At 42.2% G+C, this 17,994-nt stretch overlaps 1 protein-coding gene and 17 non-coding genes across 18 annotated transcripts in view; 1 reads left to right on the top strand and 17 right to left on the bottom strand.

Moving 5' to 3' along the window:
- The first annotated feature begins 937 nt into the window (after nucleotides 1–937).
- The window catches only part of fermt3b (FERM domain containing kindlin 3b), a 24,657-nt gene continuing 7,600 nt past the window's right edge, over nucleotides 938–17,994 (top strand). The window contains exons 1-5 of the mRNA XM_049585810.1: nucleotides 938–1,133; nucleotides 2,462–2,601; nucleotides 7,069–7,302; nucleotides 10,892–11,008; nucleotides 11,503–11,671. Of these exons, the coding sequence (XP_049441767.1) occupies nucleotides 2,478–2,601; nucleotides 7,069–7,302; nucleotides 10,892–11,008; nucleotides 11,503–11,671 (644 nt within the window). The 5' untranslated portion in view covers nucleotides 938–1,133; nucleotides 2,462–2,477. The remainder of the gene's footprint in view (nucleotides 1,134–2,461; nucleotides 2,602–7,068; nucleotides 7,303–10,891; nucleotides 11,009–11,502; nucleotides 11,672–17,994) is intronic.
- On the bottom strand, nucleotides 3,133–3,204 carry trnaw-cca (transfer RNA tryptophan (anticodon CCA)). The gene has a single exon. It is a non-coding gene; the product is annotated as a tRNA-Trp (tRNA).
- On the bottom strand, nucleotides 4,074–4,145 carry trnaw-cca (transfer RNA tryptophan (anticodon CCA)). Its single transcript has one exon. It is a non-coding gene; the product is annotated as a tRNA-Trp (tRNA).
- trnaw-cca (transfer RNA tryptophan (anticodon CCA)) lies at nucleotides 4,494–4,565 on the bottom strand. The gene has a single exon. It is a non-coding gene; the product is annotated as a tRNA-Trp (tRNA).
- trnaw-cca (transfer RNA tryptophan (anticodon CCA)) lies at nucleotides 5,334–5,405 on the bottom strand. Its single transcript has one exon. It is a non-coding gene; the product is annotated as a tRNA-Trp (tRNA).
- trnaw-cca (transfer RNA tryptophan (anticodon CCA)) lies at nucleotides 8,420–8,491 on the bottom strand. The gene has a single exon. It is a non-coding gene; the product is annotated as a tRNA-Trp (tRNA).
- trnaw-cca (transfer RNA tryptophan (anticodon CCA)) lies at nucleotides 8,849–8,920 on the bottom strand. The gene has a single exon. It is a non-coding gene; the product is annotated as a tRNA-Trp (tRNA).
- On the bottom strand, nucleotides 9,271–9,342 carry trnaw-cca (transfer RNA tryptophan (anticodon CCA)). Its single transcript has one exon. It is a non-coding gene; the product is annotated as a tRNA-Trp (tRNA).
- Nucleotides 9,688–9,759, bottom strand: trnaw-cca (transfer RNA tryptophan (anticodon CCA)). Its single transcript has one exon. It is a non-coding gene; the product is annotated as a tRNA-Trp (tRNA).
- Nucleotides 12,318–12,389, bottom strand: trnaw-cca (transfer RNA tryptophan (anticodon CCA)). The gene has a single exon. It is a non-coding gene; the product is annotated as a tRNA-Trp (tRNA).
- trnaw-cca (transfer RNA tryptophan (anticodon CCA)) lies at nucleotides 12,866–12,937 on the bottom strand. Its single transcript has one exon. It is a non-coding gene; the product is annotated as a tRNA-Trp (tRNA).
- On the bottom strand, nucleotides 13,581–13,652 carry trnaw-cca (transfer RNA tryptophan (anticodon CCA)). Its single transcript has one exon. It is a non-coding gene; the product is annotated as a tRNA-Trp (tRNA).
- Nucleotides 13,983–14,054, bottom strand: trnaw-cca (transfer RNA tryptophan (anticodon CCA)). The gene has a single exon. It is a non-coding gene; the product is annotated as a tRNA-Trp (tRNA).
- trnaw-cca (transfer RNA tryptophan (anticodon CCA)) lies at nucleotides 14,698–14,769 on the bottom strand. Its single transcript has one exon. It is a non-coding gene; the product is annotated as a tRNA-Trp (tRNA).
- trnaw-cca (transfer RNA tryptophan (anticodon CCA)) lies at nucleotides 15,100–15,171 on the bottom strand. Its single transcript has one exon. It is a non-coding gene; the product is annotated as a tRNA-Trp (tRNA).
- On the bottom strand, nucleotides 15,487–15,558 carry trnaw-cca (transfer RNA tryptophan (anticodon CCA)). The gene has a single exon. It is a non-coding gene; the product is annotated as a tRNA-Trp (tRNA).
- On the bottom strand, nucleotides 16,437–16,508 carry trnaw-cca (transfer RNA tryptophan (anticodon CCA)). Its single transcript has one exon. It is a non-coding gene; the product is annotated as a tRNA-Trp (tRNA).
- trnaw-cca (transfer RNA tryptophan (anticodon CCA)) lies at nucleotides 16,891–16,962 on the bottom strand. The gene has a single exon. It is a non-coding gene; the product is annotated as a tRNA-Trp (tRNA).

The following is a 17,994-nucleotide window of genomic DNA, read 5'->3' as shown; positions in this document are numbered from 1 at the left end:
AGCATCATCATCATCATGCCAAGCCAAGCTGAACACGGCTTTACAGTCATGTCATGTCATGTCATGTGACCACAGTGTAGTTCTTTCATAGCCTAACATTAGCTTTTTACTCCTGTCGATTTTATTTAGGTTTCAATGATCATGAAAGTGTTGTTCATTTGTGGAGATTATCTTGCTGATCAAAACGTGCAAGTATCAAACATTTGTTTGCCACAGAGCTTATTTTCGGAAAAATCCAAACTCCAATGGAAAAATCCCAAAGGCTCTTTGACAAGGGAACCAGTGCAAAGATAAAAGTCATCCTTGGGGAACTCTATTGCCCTGAAGATACAGTTTGTTGCCCCCTAGTGGATTGTAACCTACAACTGAATGTCAGAAAATGGTCTTGTTTGTGTTTTAAGTAAGATTAAATGATTATTTAGAGGTAGAATTATTTTCTTTGTTTATCCCAAAGACGGGCGGTATTATGGTTTTGTTTGTTTGTTTGTTTTAATTTAACCATCTCACTGTAACTATTCGTATAGAGCATTAAACCTGCTGTATTTTTGAGCAGGAAAATGCCAAGTTATCAGCTTTCATAGCTAAACATTTGTCTATTTATTCTTTACTCTGCATCTGACATGTCAACAACAGCTGCTACTAAAATTAAGGATCCATGACCCACACCCTTACACAACGCATTACTGATCTTGCAACACAAAAAATATGATTACTAATAAGTTTATTATATGTGTGACTACAATTCTCAAGGAAAGGGAAAAGAGGAAACAAAGAGAGGAGATGGATAATGTGTGTTGTCTGCCCATACCCAGCCTCCCACATTAACTGTATGTGCACACACACACACAACGTCTTGCATGCATCGCACACTCAGCCTGTCAGTCAAACCCTGAACCCTTTTCACATTTCCGCCTGGCGGAAACTGACAAAAAAAGGAACAAGCCTCTCTTGACAAAAGACACAAGTAGCGCAGACACAGCTACACAGACCACAACCTGCCCAGCCCAAGAGAGGAGAAATTGCTGCACATTTTCACACAAAAAAACTGGGAACTTCTTCTTCAGAGATCTGACAGAGGCACAGGAGTGCCCCCAGTTTCTTTCTTTTCAAACCCTGGACAGAGGAGACTGACGGTATTGTCTTTCAAAGTGTGTGTGTGTGTGATGAGTGCGTGAGAGAAAGGGAGAAAGCATGAGGGTAGCGAGAGCGTCAAGGCAGCAAGTGTACGTGTGAAGCTTCTAAATATGCACATGTGGGGTCATTATTAGGTCACATCGATTGACAGGATATAATGTAGGAAGTGAATTTGTCTCAGATCAGAATTTACATTCAGGAATGTGCAGATATAGAAAGTTAAGGCCTCCAAAAGAGGAAATTAGGGGTGCAGGCATGTGTAGTCAGTGTTATACCGTTGTATGCGATATAAGTGTTTTTAAAATACAGATAAATGAGGCAAAGACACACACTTAAATGCTTAAATTAATATATTTAAGATGGGGTTACAGTTTCATACACAGGCAGTGTGTGTCTCTGTATTGACATTGGATGAACATCTCACCTTGGGCGGGCGGGTCAGAAAGCGGAAGTGTGTCTCCCTGGTGATAGTTCATGTCAGAAACAGGAAGTGCTCATCAAACTGGACATGTTGCCAGAATCGACTCATCCATCCAGTGTGTGTGTGAGTGTCGGTGTTGCTCAGTATCATGTGATACTGACCCATTAGTTAAAGTATTTTTCCTCACAATTGATTGGCTAAAGTTTGACTGACAGGTCATCTATCCTCTCTTTGTCTCATCTGGTGTCCTGAATGTGGAGCAGGACTTTTAATATCAAATCTGTCGAGTTCTGTCACACTTTTTGAATGTTTATTCATAACTTACTTATCTCCAATTTTCACTGCAGTTTTATACTATACTGCTCCATCAAATTATGGAGGCCTGTTAGTCATTTTTAAAGTTAACATTAATGTGCTGTTTTAGAGAGTTTAAAATTGTTTTCTTCAGGCATTTTAACAATTTATTCATGATTCAAAGTGCCTAATTTCTCACTTGTGACATATATGGCTCCCTAAAATAATAATCGCTAACACATTGAATTATTCAGTTATCATGATACATCTGTGCATTTTTCATGTCAGACCTGAATAAATGGTGGTGGAGTTTTAATAAATGTGGTGCAAAGACAAATGACAGAACTTTACTGATTAATTGCAAGTCTTGTTTGTCTTTTCCTTGTCCTTGGCTGCTTTGTCTGAGCTGTCACACCGGCTATTTGCACCAAACAAAAACAAAAAAAAGACATTCGTCACATAAACAGATCATTTAAAGAGCATTTGTTGAGCAGCTTTTCATTACAAGTTGTTATTCATTCGACAGTGTTACTAAATCTATCATTTCTTTGACTCTCTCCTGTGTTTGACTCCCTGGCTTTCTTCTCCTGTCTGTCTACTTCACTCTGTCAGACCTCTTTCCCCCAGTATGGCGGCCTGGGATCTGTCAGTCACAGTGGAGGACCTGGGGTCTGACGCGCCACCTGTCACCATCAGCGTGGCCTCTGACCTCCACGTCGGAGGGGTCATCCTGAAGCTGGTGGAAAAGACACGTGGGTCACTCTCTGTCTGTCTATTGCAGTCTCTCTATCAGTCACAGCACACAGACTAAAAACAGTCACATAATTTGCATGGACACGCAAGAATTCACATATAGTGTAGAGGTAACAGTTTCACAATAACACATGTGACAATACTTTTCACAGATATATTTAAAAATGCTTACTTACATATCTTTTATTTCAAATTGCTAGTAGGCCTGTTTTTTTCTAACTGCCACTGTAACTGCTGGTCAAATTATTTAATTGTATGGTAATTCAGAGGCCACTTTCCAGTTCCAGAAAATCTCCAGAGTTTGATGTATAACCCTGTCATCTCTGATCATCGTCCATTAAATGGAGAAGAAACAGAAAGATTGGCCCTGACATGATTAGAACACGCAGCAACAGAGTTTGTTTCAAACTGCTCGATGGAGCAGAGGTTCTGCAATGTTTCTCTACAGAGTGTTCCAGGAAGAAGTCCATGTCACAACCCCATCCTCTCTAACCATCCACTGTGAAACCGAACTAGAGAAACAGAAACAGTGACCCTGACGTGATTTGAACACGCAACCTTCTGATCTGGAGTCAGACGCGCTACCGTTGCGCCACAGAGTCTGTTGTAAGGTGGTCTTTATCAGCACACCAAACACTGGTGGTGTTAAATTGACTAAAGCAAATATAACAGTTGGGTTAGAGTTAAATATACGATCATTTCAGTGTCAGTGACCCTGACGCGGCTTGTACATATTGCTTTCTGATTTGAAATCAAATGTGTTAAGGTCGTGCCAGTGAGTCTGAAAACCATCTCAACCGTTCGGAAGCTACTTTCATGTCCCTCAGGTAAAAACACTCTGTTGTTTTAAACAGTCATTATTTCTGCATGTTTAACTGCTAGTCCAATCATTTCATTGTTCCATTATTCAGAGGCCATTTTCCTGTTCTCGTGGTGAGAAAACCTCCAGACTCTGATGAGAGTAACCACCCTATCCAGAGTCTGATATACAGCAATATTCACTCTGATCATTGTCCATTAAAGGAGAAGGAGAGACAGAAATAGTGACCCTGACATGATTTGAACACACAGCCTTCTGATTTGGAGTCAGACACACTCCCGTTGCACCACAGAGTCTATTTTAAGCTGCTCTTTATCAGTTAACACACCAAACACTGGTGATGTTACATTGACTAAAGCAAATAATGTTTTCTAGAGGTGCTTTCCAACAACTCCACATCCACACAGATTCTGTATTTAACAAGTGTAGAACAGTGATGAGCAGGGGGTGGGGGTGGCCTTGATGCCCCAAATGTTTTAGGTTATTAAAAAACCTTAGACTTTGTGTCACTTACCCTCAGTTTCTCTGATTGGACTTGAAATGCAGTGGAGCAATGCTATTGTTTCTCTACAGAGTGCTCCAGGAATGTGCCTTAAGTCACAACCCTTTCTAACCATCTACTCTGAAACAGAGGTGGAGAAACAGAAACATTGACCCTGACGTGATTTGAACACGCAACCTTCTGATCTGGAGTCAGACGCGCTACCGTTGCGCCACAGAGTCTGTTGTAAACTGCCCTTTATCAGCTAAGACACCAAACGCTGATGGAGATAAACTTAAAAAAATAATTCTGGAGGTGCTTTCCAACAACTCAACATCCACACAGATTCTGTATTTATTAAGAGGAGAACAGTGGCAAAGCAGTGGTGGGGTGGCCTCAATGCCCCAGAACTTGTAGGTTATTAAACTACCTTCAACTTCGTGTCACTTACCCTCAGTTTCTCTGACTAGACAATCAATGGAGCAAATTATCTGTTATGTCACTATATCATGCCCCAGGAACAGGCCCAAGTCACAACTGTATCCTTTCTAACCAACCATTATGAAACTGAGGTAGTGAAACAGAAACATTGACCCTGACGTGATTTGAACACGCAACCTTCTGATCTGGAGTCAGACGCGCTACCGTTGCGCCACAGAGTCTGTTTTAAGCTGCCCTTTACCAGCTAACACACCAAAACACTGACAGAGATAAACTGAATAAAGCAAATATTCTGGAAGTGCTTTCCAACAACTCAACATCCACATAGATTCTGTATTTAATAAGTGTTGGACAGTGGCGGCCTCAATGCCCCAGATCTTTTAGGTTATTTAAACACCTTCAACTTTGTGTCATTTCCCCTCAGTTTCTCTGACTAGACAATCAATGGAGCAGATGTTCTGTTATTTCTCTATATCGTGCCCCAGGAATGTGCCTAAGTCACAGCCCTATCCTTTCTAACCATCAACTATGAAACTGAGGTAGTGAAACAGAAACATTGACCCTGATATGATTTGAACAGGCAGCCTTCTGATCTGGAGTCAGACGTGTTACTGTTGCACCAAAGAGTCGGCTTTAAGCTGCTGTTTATCAGCTAACACACCAAACATTGGTGGTGTTAAAGTGACTAAAGTAAATAATATATCCTGGAGGTGATTTCCAACAACTCCACATCCACATAGATTCTGTGTGTAATAAGTGGAAAACAGTGGCAGAGCAGATGTGGGGGTGGCCTCAATGCCCCACATCTTTTAGGTTATTAAAACACCTTCCACTTTGTATCATTTCCCCTCAGTTTCTCTGACCTGACAATCAATGTTGCAAAGGTTCTTTGTTGTTGCTATATAGAGTGCAACAGGACAGGGTCCTAAGATGCAACCCTATCCTCTTTAACCATCCACTATGAAACCGAACTAGAGAAACAGAAACAGTGACCCTGACGTGATTTGAAGACGCAACCTTCTGATCTGGAGTCAGACGCGCTACCGTTGCGCCACAGAGTCTGATTTTTCTTTGCCAACAATTCAACATATAACCCTTCATGTATTTCCTCATGTATTTGGGTTAGAGTTAAATATACGATCATTTCAGTGTCAGTGACCCTGACGCGGCTTGTACATATTGCTTTCTGATTTGAAATCAAATGTGTTAAGGTCGTGCCAGTGAGTCTGAAAACCGTCTTAGTTTGGAAGCTACTTTCATGTCCCTCAGGTAAAAACACTCTGTTGTTTTAAACAGTCATTATTTCTGTATGTTTAACTTCTAGTCCAATCATTTCATTGTTCCATTATTCAGAGGCCATTTTCCTGTTCTCGTGGTGAGAAAACCTCCAGACTCTGATGAGAGTAACCACCCTATCCAGAGTCTGATATACGGCAATATCCACTCTGATCATTCTCTATTAAAGGTGAAGGGGAAACCGAAATACTGACCCTGATGTGATTTGAACACGCAGCCTTCTAATCTGGAGTCAGACGTGTTACCGTTGCGCCCCCCTAACCCTAACCCTAACCCTAACCCTTTTTTAAGCTGCTCTTTATCATCTAACACACCAAATACTGGTGGTGTTAAACTGACTAAAGTAAATAATATATCCTGGAGGTGCTTTCCAACAACTCCACATCCACACAGATTCTGTATTGAAGGGTTGAATAGTGGCAGAGCAGGGTTTGGGGTTGGCCTCAACACCCCAGATCTTTTAGGTCTTTTAAAATACCTTCAACTTTGTGTCATTTCCCCTCAGTTTCTCTGACTAGACTGGAAAATCGGATCCATGTCATTGGTTCGACATCCCATTAGTCCGACTGTCCGCGGTGCTGAACGGCTTGCAGCGGGCGTATGGTGCACCACGACTGGCTTGAAGCGGAGCAGGCTCACGGCTTATGTGTTTGTCACTTTCTTTTTCATTTTAACCCACACCATGATCTTTTCCTGACCCTAACCAAGTGGTTTTTGTGCCTAAACCTAACCAGACCTTAACCACAGGGCATCATGATGATTTCGGAACGGACTTCGGAACAGTGAGTTTAATATGGTCGGAACAATGGGATGTCGGACCAGTGGGCTGTCGAACCAATGGGCAGTTCCCGGAAAATCAATGGAGCAAAAGTTTGATTGTTTCTCTATAGAGTGCCCCAGGAATGAGTCCTAAATCATGCAAATCAGTTGGCATTTTTACATGTCTGCTTCCCACTTCTTGCAGTCGATCGTCAGAAAAAAAGGCAATACTGTTATTTACTGACCATCAACAGCTAGTTTCATGTTTGCCCTGCTTCCGGTTTAAGCAAAAGTTAGCACCATCAATCCTCCGCCAAACCTCTGGTGGGACAGTGAACACAAGAAAATCACTACTAGAGGTAACGCTGACCTTGACATGATTTGAACATGCAACCTTTAGATCTGGAGTCAGATGCTCTACTGCGGCACCACAGAGTCTGATTAGCCAAGTTAAAACATACATTTTGGATGGGAAAGACTATAAATGATTATATATTCATATCCAGTTCAGAAGCCACTTTCGAGTTTTCAAGGTGAAAGGTGAACTTTGACAGAAAATGACTATTACTAAGAAGAAAACTTCCGACATCAAACCTTGAAAACTGATGTTAATAACTGTTAATTGTGTTTCAGTTTGCAGTAACATCTGTTTGTGTCTGTCCTCTGCAGAAATACAGCGTGATTGGTCGGACTATGCACTGTGGTGGGAGCAGAAGCAACGGTGGCTGCTGCGAACAGCCTGGACTCTGGAGAAATTTGGCATCCATGCCGACGCCCGGCTGCACTTCATGCCTCAACATAAGCCCCTAAAGCTGGGCCTGCCCAACGGCGTCACCCTGAGGCTCCGAGCCTGCTTCTCCAGCCCCGTCTTCCAGACAGTGATGGGCATCTGCAAAATGCTCAGTGAGTCTCAGCCTTTTTTATTTATTTATCCCTGCCCTCTTTTATTATTTCAGAAGCCTGTTTGTTTATTTCTTTCATTCCATCCTTTCTTCCTGCTTCTGTTTGTGTTAACCATTTGTTTTCTTCATTTCCTTTCCTTCCCTTTTCTTTACTTGTTTCCTCCATTCTTTCCTCCCATCCGTCTTTTTTTTACCAGCTAAGCTGATGACCAGCTTAGAGTGTGTTTTGAGCTCTGCCATTGTGCCACAGAGTCTCAGTGATGCTGCCAACAAATCAACTGATCAGCTAACGAACCAAACACTAGCGCAAGAGGGTGAATTGATAAAGAATGCATCTTTTTTTTTCTTTTTGTCAGTTAAATAAATTAACTCTACAGTGAATCAAAGGTCACGTCTTATAACAGTTGGGTTAGAGTTAATATATGAACATTACAGAGTCAGTTTGAGGCACTTGGAACATGTCACCTTCCGATCTAGAGTCAAATGCATTACTATCACGCATCACGCAGTCTGAAAAATTTTGTGGTTCGGAAACTTCAGAGTCATTATTTCTGTCTGTTTAATTGCTAGTCCAATCATTTAATTGTCCCATTATTCAGAGGCCATTTTCCAGTTCTTGGGATAAGAAAATGTCCAAACCAAAAAGTCACAACCCCATCCAGAGTCTGTCCTCTCTGATCATCCTCCATTAAATGGAAAGGCAGAAATATTGATCCTGACATGATTTGAACAGAGAGCCTTCTAATCTAGAGTCAGATGCACTACCGTTTATACTGGCATCTGTCAGCTAACACAGCAAACACTGGTGGTGTTACATTGACTAAAGCAAATATTCTTGAGGTGCTTTCTAACAACTCCACATCCACATTCTGTGTGTAATAAGTGTAAAAAAAAAGTGTCAGAGCAGAGGCGGGGGTGGCCTCAAAGCCCCAAATCTTTTAGGTTATTAAAATACCTTCAACTTTGTGTCACTCACCTTCAGTTTCTCTGACTAGGCAATCAATGGAGAAGAAGTTCTGCATTGTTTCTCTATATAGTGCAACAGGCATGAGTCCTAAGTAACATCCCTATTCTCTCTAACCATCCACTATGAAACAGTGCTAGAGAGACAGAAATATTGACCCTGACGTGATTCGAACACGCAACCTTCTGATCTGGAGTCAGACGCGCTACCGTTGCGCCACAGAGTCTGTTTTAAGCTGCCCTATATCAGCTAAGACACCAAACGCTGATTAAGATAAACTTAAAAAAGCAAATATTCTGGAGGTGCTTTCCAACAACTCCACATCCACATAGATTCTGTATTTATTAAGAGTAAGGCAATGGTGGAGGGAGGGTGGGGGGGCAGCCTTGATGCCCCAGATCTTTTAGGTTATTAAAGAACCTTCAACTTTGTGTCACTTAACCTCAGTTTCTCTGATTGGACAATCAATGGAGAAGAAGTTCTGTATTGTTTCTCTATATAGTGACACAGGACAGAGTCCTAAGCAACAACCCTATCCTCTCTAACAATCCAGTTTGAAACAGAGGTAGAGAAACAGAAATATTGACCCTGACGTGATTTGAACACGCAGCCTTCTGATCTGGAGTCAGACGCGCTACCGTTGCGCCACAGAGTCTGTTGTAAGGTGCCCTTTATCAGCTAACAGACCAAACACTGGCGGTGTTAAACTGACTAAAGGCAACTTTCAGCAACTCCACATCCACATAGATTATGTATTTATTAAGAGTAAGACAGTGGTGGAGGGAGGGTGGGGGGGGGGGGGGCAGCCTTGATGCCCCAGATCTTTTAGGTTATTAAAAAACCTTTAACTTTGTGTCACTTACCCTCAGTTTCTCTGATTGGACAATCAATGGAGAAGAAGTTCTGCATTGTTTCTCTATATAGTGCTACAGGAACAAGTCCTAAGCAACAACCCTATTCTCTCTAACCATCCAGTCTGAAACAGTGCTAGAGAGACAGAAATATTGACCCTGACGTGATTTGAACACGCAGCCTTCTGATCTGGAGTCAGACGCGCTACCGTTCCGCCACAGAGTCTGGTGTAAGAACTGGTCATCAGCTAACACACCAAATACTGACGGAGTTAAACTGAAAAAAGCAAATATTCTGGAGGTGCTTTCCAGCAACTCCACAGATTCTGCATTTAATATGTATTTGACAGTGGCAGAGCAGGGGGTGGGGCATGGCCTCGATGCCCCAGATCTTTTAGGTCATTAAACTACCTTCAACTTTGTGTCACTTACCCTCAGTTTCTCTGACTAGACAATCAATAGAGCAAATGATCTGATATGTCTCTATACCATGCCCCAGGAATGTGCACAAGTCACAACTGTATCCTTTCTGACCATCCACTATGAAACAGAGGTAGAGAAACAGAAACATTGACCCTGACGTGATTTGAACACGCAACCTTCTGATCTGGAGTCAGACGCGCTACCGTTGCGCCACAGAGTCTGTTTTAAGCTGCTGTTTATCAGCTAACACAGCAAACACTTGTGGTGTTAAATTCACTAAAGAAAATATTCTGCTTTCCAACAACTCCACATTGATTCTGTATTTAGGTGTAGAACAGTGGCAGAGCAGGGGTGAGGGGCAGGTGGCCTTGATGCCTTTTAGGCTAATAAAACACCTCTTGTGTCATTTCCCCTCAGTTTCTCTGACTAGACTCTCTATAGAGTACCGCAGGAATGCATCTTAAGTCACAAGCCTATCTTCTCTAACATCCACTATGAAGAGAGACAGAAACAGTAACCCTGACGTGCTTTGTACACGCAACCTTCTGATCTGGAGTCAGACTCACTACCATTGCGCCACAGAGTCTGATTTTTCTTAGCCAACAATTGAACATATCACCCTTCATGTATTTCCTCATCCAAACTTCAGCCTGGGCAGACGTCTACTCATCCAGAGTTAAAAATATTAAAAGGAAATTACAGTCACATTCAGCCTGAGGTGATTTGAGTGTGTAACCATCTGATCTGGAGGCGGACACGCTATCGTTGCATCACAGAGTAAAAAATATATTGCATGTCAGCTGATCAGCTGTCAAAACAAACACTATTGCGAGCGGGTGAGTTGATAAAGAATATAGCTACTTTTCTGTTTGTTAATTAAATTACCACTCAATAAATTAACTGTACAGTGACTCAAAGGTATTAAAACAGTGTGGTTACACCTCTCATGTTCTTATCGGTCCATGAAGTTTATTCAACTTATGTTTTCTGCATAGCTTCTCCACCATCTTCGACATGAGCAGGGGTTTTACTCCTCCATCATTACTCATCAAGAGTTAAGCACTAATATGATCTGTAGTCAGACGTTCTACCATTGCACATCTGATGCACAGTTGTAAAAGGTTCACCATTCAATTCATATAAATGACACATTTGCCCTACAACACTTTTTAATGTATGCTGTACTGTCAGTTGTTGTGTCTCAGCATGTACAGCAGCGTGCCGTTCTCATATAGATCGGGCTTTGCCAACTCCACATATTCATTTCTGTCAGTATCATAGCTGAGACATGTTGAGTCTGTTTAATAAAGCTAAATTCTTTTGCATCCATTTCCTCTCTGTTATCTACACAGATATTCGTCACCCCGAGGAGCTCTCGCTCCTTCGGCCCGTCGAGGAGAAAAAGAAGAAGAAAGATAAAAACGCAGCTGAGGAGATCTACGACCTGACCGAGGTGCCCCTCTCCTCGGGTACACTCATCACACTTCATTCACACTGCAGGCTTTGACATGCACATGTTTTATAGTTTGTGGCACATAGTAAAAATATTGAAGACAGAGAGCAGATGCAGAAGACTTAAAAATCCTTTTAAAACCTGCCAAGATGACATACTTTATTTGCTGCAAACATTTTCACCAGTTTATTTCTCAGAAAAAAAATTGGCTTCAAATTAATGCAATCCGTCCTTTACTATTGACCATCAATACAGGAAATGCTTTAATGTCCTTGCTGTTATACATGTTTTTTCTAGAGTCAGTTTTGTCTCTGAGAAATTATTTGGGATAAGGTCTGAGACCAGTACTCCTTAGAGGACTTATCGCACACACAGTATTTCATCTGGCTGTTTTCTGAAGCAGCTGCTGTGCATTGTAAAGCAGAAAAATGAGAGTCCTTTTCCTGACATCCACAAAGTGAACTCCCTGGAAAATTTGAATGTAACCTTTCCAAACTTCTTTCCAAACAGTATCTCGGCCCTGTCTGTATAACGGCATGCCGGCTCACTTTGCCGACTCACCTCAGATGGAGGCCATCTACAAGATGCTGTCAGTCACCCAGCCTCCCCCCGCCCCCGAGGTCATAGCTAAGCAGTACCGCCCAGCCAGCGTGGTGGACAAGGCCCACATCCACGGCAGGTATGCCTCACACTCATCAGTATGGTGAACCCTTTCTTTATGTCAGGAACAACAACAGTCAATAGATACACAACAACAACAACATCATCATGTTCCCCTGTGGTCTCCCACAGAGAAGCAACAAATTATACTTTTTGAGTAATTATAGTCTGAATCAGAGCTGTATTATCAAGCTCGCTCAGGTGCACACTGGCTAATTAAGAGTTCTCAGGAAAATGAGAGCTTTTGTAGATCAATTATCCAGGTGGCATGTTGTGTCAGGGCAGGGTGAGGGCTGTTGTCTCATAATAAGGAGAAACCTGATTTGATTTTTATTGCAGGCTGAGTGTTGTTGGTTGACAAATATGCTCCATTTGTCACCATTTACCAAGGCACGGTCTTGAAAATTGATGTTTGGGTATTCAACACAAATTTATATTTTTACCAGACTATCTCACAGGTGTGTGGTGTTTGTTTCTCCTGTCTTTCCATCCATCTTTCTTTCATGGTTTCCTTCCTTCTTTTCCTACTTTGTTGTGCCATGGAGTCAACAAACCAAGGGAGTGCATTGTGTCCTTCTTTTGCTTCATTTCTCTGTTGTATACTCCAACCTCAGTCGGCAGCCACTGACTTCTTATATTTGATTTTCATGGGCAAAGAGAAGAATTGACCCTGACGTGATTTGAACACGCAACCTTCTGATCTGGAGTCAGACGCGCTACCGTTGCGCCACAGAGTCTGTTTTAAGTTGCCAACAAGTCAACTTATCAGCCAACAAGCCAAACACTAGTGCGAGGGGGTGAATTGATAAGAGAGTCAGATGCACTACCATTGTGCCACAAAGTCTGTCAACCTAATAGACAGTAAAAATAATGGACATAGCTACCATGATGTCACCCATTGGTTTGTGGACTCCCATTTTGAAGCCTCGAGGTCAGATTTACACCACCTTGGTTTGCAGGAGCCAGAAGTGACCATATTTGGATGACAGGCTGACACTGTGGAGGAGCCAAGGGTGGATCTGACTAAGAAGGCGAAGACACTATCAGTGGACAGCCTGTTGCTGAAAGCATGACTAATGATTACTAATTCAAATTGATTGTCTTTTCTTCTATCAGTTTGATTGCTCGTTCAAAACCTACACATTTGATGAGAGCTACAACTACTATCCTGATTGACTTCTGTCTGTTGACAGAGTTAGAGAAACAGAATTATTGACCCTGACGTGATTTGAACACGCAGCCTTCTGATCTGGAGTCAGACGCGCTACCGTTGCGCCACAGAGTCTCAGTGATGCCGCGTAGAAGTCAGCCAATCAGCTAACAACCCAAACACTACTTTGAGGAGGGAAGTGATAGAGAATGTATCTCTTTTTCCTGTTTGTCAGTTAAATAAATTAACTGTAGGGTCACTTCTTACAACAGCAGGGTTATACTTGTCGTTTCATTGGTCCATGATTTCAGCTGTCGCCATCTTGGTTTTTTGATGTCAGAGGTGACCATAGTCAGGTGACAGGTTGGCACTGTGGAGGAGTGAGGGGTCGATCTGACTGAGAAGCAGAGGACACTACCGGCAGACAGTTTGTCACTCAAAGCGCCCGATAGTCATTATTTCTGACACAGACAGCCTGTTGCTCAAAGCAGCCAGAATTTTAAGCTGATAGTCATTACTACTGTCAGTTTAACTGGTAGACCAGCCATGTCATTGTTCAGTAACTCAGGGGTTATTTTCCAGATCTTAGGGGGAGAAAACCTCCACATTTGATGACAGCTACAACAACAACTGTCCTGACTGAACACTGTCCATTAATTCCACTGTATGGTAATTCAGCAGTCACTTTTCAGTTCTTGAGGTGAGATAATCTCAAGAGTTTGATGTATAGTCCTGTCTTCCCTTCCCATCATCCATTAAGGAGAAGTTGCAGAAATATTGACCCTGACGTGATTTGAACACGCAGCCTTCTGATCTGGAGTCAGACGCGCTACCGTTGCGCCACAGAGTCTGTTTCAACTGGCATGTATCACCTAACATACAAAACAGTGGCAGTGTTAAACTGACTAAAGCAAATAATATATTCTGAACTTGCTTTCCAACAACTCCACATCCACACAGATTCTGTATTTAATATGTGTAGAACAGTGGCAGAGCAGTGGCGGGGTGGAGTTTCTGTGACTAGACTGGAAAAGCAATGGAGAATACATATGTTGTCTTGTAACTCAGGGGTTATTTTCCAGGTCTTGGTGGGATGGGAAAACCTCCACATTTGATGAGAACTACAACAACTGTCCTGATTGGCCACTGTCTATTAACAGAGTTACAGAAACAGAAACATTGACCCTGACGTGATTTGAACACGCAACCTTCTGAGCTGGAGTCAGACGCGCTACCGTTGCGCCACAGAGTCTCAGTGATGCCGCGTAGAAGTCAGCCAATCAGCTAACAACCCAAACACTACTTTGAGGAGGGAAGTGATAGAGAATGTATCTCTTTTTCCTGTTTGTCAGTTAAATAAATTAACTGTAGGGTCACTTCTTACAACAGCAGGGTTATACTTGTCGTTTCATTGGTCCATGATTTCAGCTGTCGCCATCTTGGTTTTTTGATGTCAGAGGTGACCATAGTCAGGTGACAGGTTGGCACTGTGGAGGAGTGAGGGGTCGATCTGACTGAGAAGCAGAGGACACTACCGGCAGACAGTTTGTCACTCAAAGCGCCCGATAGTCATTATTTCTGACACAGACAGCCTGTTGCTCAAAGCAGCCAGAATTTTAAGCTGATAGTCATTACTACTGTCAGTTTAACTGGTAGACCAGCCATGTCATTGTTCAGTAACTCAGGGGTTATTTTCCAGATCTTAGGGGGAGAAAACCTCCACATTTGATGACAGCTACAACAACAACTGTCCTGACTGAACACTGTCCATTAATTCCACTGTATGGTAATTCAGCAGTCACTTTTCAGTTCTTGAGGTGAGATAATCTCAAGAGTTTGATGTATAGTCCTGTCTTCCCTTCCCATCATCCATTAAGGAGAAGTTGCAGAAATATTGACCCTGACGTGATTTGAACACGCAGCCTTCTGATCTGGAGTCAGACGCGCTACCGTTGCGCCACAGAGTCTGTTTCAACTGGCATGTATCACCTAACATACAAAACAGTGGCAGTGTTAAACTGACTAAAGCAAATAATATATTCTGAACTTGCTTTCCAACAACTCCACATCCACACAGATTCTGTATTTAATATGTGTAGAACAGTGGCAGAGCAGTGGCGGGGTGGAGTTTCTGTGACTAGACTGGAAAAGCAATGGAGAATACATATGTTGTCTTGTAACTCAGGGGTTATTTTCCAGGTCTTGGTGGGATGGGAAAACCTCCACATTTGATGAGAACTACAACAACTGTCCTGATTGGCCACTGTCTATTAACAGAGTTACAGAAACAGAAACATTGACCCTGACGTGATTTGAACACGCAACCTTCTGAGCTGGAGTCAGACGCGCTACCGTTGCGCCACAGAGTCTGTTTGAAATGACATTTACCAGCTAACATACAAAACACTGGTGGTCTTAAATTCATTAAAGCAAATAATGTTTTCTGGAGGTGCTTTCCAACAACTCCACATCCATGTAGATTCTGTATTTAACAAGTGTAGAACAGTGGGAGAGCGGCCTCGATGCCCCAATTCTTTTAGGTTATTGAAATACCTTCAACTTTGTGTCACTTACCCCCAGTTTCTCTGATGCTATTGTTTCTCTATAGAATGCCACAGGAATGTGCCAAAGTCACAATCCTCTCTAACCATCTACTATGAAACAGAGGTGGAGAAATAGAAACATGACCCTGACGTGATTTGAACACGCAGCCTTCTGATCTGGAGTCAGACGCGCTACCATTGCGCCACAGAGTCTGTTCAAATCTGCATTTTATCAGCCAACACACCAAAACCAGGCAGTATTAAACTGACTAAAGCAAATTATATATTCTGGAGGTGCTTTCCAACAACTCCACATCCACACAGATTCTATTTTTCTCTATATAGTGCCCCAGGAATGCAGCTTAAGTTACAACCCTATCCTCCCTAACAATCCACTATGAAACAGAGCTAGAGAGACAGAAAAACTGACCCTGACATGAATTGAACATGCTTTCGGATCTGGAGTTAGACATGCTATCATTGCGCCACAGAGTTCATCAGCTAACACAGCAAACACTGGAAGTGTTAAGTTGAGCAAATAATATACTCTGGAGGTGCTTTCCAGAAACTCCACACCCACACATATTCTATATTTAATAAGTGGCCGTTGAAGACATGACGCAAATGTTCTGTTATTAGTGCCCAAGTTACACCCATGTCCTGTGTAACAATGCACTATGAAACAGAATTAGAGAAACAGAAACATTGACCCTGATGTGATTTGAACACGCAACCTTCTGATCTGGAGTCAGACGCGCTACCATTATGCCACAGAGTATAGTTCATGGTGCCAACAAGTCAACTTATCAGCCAACAACACCAAACACTAGCATGAGGGGGTGAAGTGATTAAGAGCGTATCTCTTTTTCTGTTTGTCAATTAAATGAATAAAGCTACTGTATTCAAAGGTGACTTCTTATAACAGGGGGGGTTACACCTTCGTTATTATTGGTCCATGAGGTGTAGTGGACTTATGTATTGTCACCATAGTTCTTCATCTGATCTTCCACCTGAGCTGTGATTACATGTTCTGCTGCTGAGTATCTCAAAATTAAATGCTACCATGCTGTGTTAGTCTATCACAGTATCTTTGACCCTGACGTGATTTGAACACGCAGCCTTCTGATCTGGAGTCAGACGCGCTACCATTGCGCCACAGAGTCTATATCCTACTGTCACCAATGTGTCAACTCATCAACCAACAAACCAATTGGGGAACTGAATTGATAAAGAGCCTTCTGATCTGGATTCAAATACGCTACTTTTGTCTTATAGAGTCTGTCAACCTAATAGACTGTAAGAATAATGGACATAGCTACTGTAACATCACCATTGGACTCCTGTTTTTCGGCATTTTGGCAGTTGCAGTTTTGGCTTTTTTAGGAGCCAGTAGTGACCCTATTTGGACAAGAGGCAGGCCCAAACCAGCTCACTTTAAGCCACTTTATAGTTCTTGAGATGAGAAAACCTCTGGACTTTGATGAAAGACACAACCAAATTCTGACTGATGACAGTCTATTAACAGAGTTAGAGAAACAGAATTGTTGACCCTGACGTGATTTGAACACGCAACCTTCTGATCTGGAGTCAGACGCGCTACCGTTGCGCCACAGAGTCTGTGTGGCTCATGTTGCAAGTCAGGTGTGTGATGGAAAATTATGGGTATCTGACAATTTATGGGCATCTGGCCCTTCTTTCACTTATAGCATGTCTTGCAGCCAAGAACCAAGACGCCAGTGCAAGGGGGTTAGTTGGTAAAGAATATAAGTTCAAACCTGTTATATCTTGTACACATGTTCACTGACAAAGATAACAGAACAACTGTCCTATAATTGGATTAAAATTTGAGCTGTTTGAATGGTTTCAATCTTGAATCACTGTCATTTCAGCTGCAGTGAACACGCTAAAATTTTTATCAGGATAATTTGCTTTCTCCAATCTTCCAGTCTCTTCCTTTTCTTTCTCTCACTGTCCGTTTCTCAACTTCAAATTTGCTTTAAGTTATACTATGCAGGAATTCTCAGCCACTGTTTATAAACAGCAGTGCCAACAAGAAGTGAAAGCCAAGCCCAGCTTTGTCCATTTTGCATTTCATCTGGCTATATTTTGGGGTTTTGGCACTGTGTCTATATTTTCATAACTTCCTCTTGGATGTGTGCCTCTTACGATCTGGCACCTGGTCGCTACTTTTTAATAAATTCCTGGCCTCCCCTGTGCACCGTGACCAAACACAGGAATGTCATGAACACAGCAAAAGAAGAAGAAAATAAGAAAATACAGGCAGAGGGCAGAATCTCTGCAGAGAAATACATAGCCACACTCTTCTAGTGGGTCATAAGTGATGATTGATTTACCTTGTGATAATGTCTGCATACATACATGTATGTTAGAGGCAGAATTTACAAATAAATATCTATGTATCACTGTTGGCTGTTTGGTTTTTCATTTGGGATACTTACAACATGTATTATTCAGATTTAATCTCTTAGTGATTTATTCATTCATGCTGGAACGTTCAGACAGTTACACAATGGTGCTCAGACATTGTGGTAGTTTCTCTGCTCGTGAGAGTTTGTGTTGGCCAGTCCTCAAAGTGATGGGGTGGGTTGGTAGGAGGTGGAAACATGGAGCTCTTAAGTGCACAGAATG

This window comes from Epinephelus fuscoguttatus, linkage group LG9 (genome assembly GCF_011397635.1).
Source record: "Epinephelus fuscoguttatus linkage group LG9, E.fuscoguttatus.final_Chr_v1".
Classification (NCBI taxonomy): domain Eukaryota; kingdom Metazoa; phylum Chordata; class Actinopteri; order Perciformes; family Serranidae; genus Epinephelus; species Epinephelus fuscoguttatus.
The sequence above is the reverse complement of the archived record's forward strand: the minus strand, read 5'-3'. Positions and strand labels throughout refer to the sequence as shown.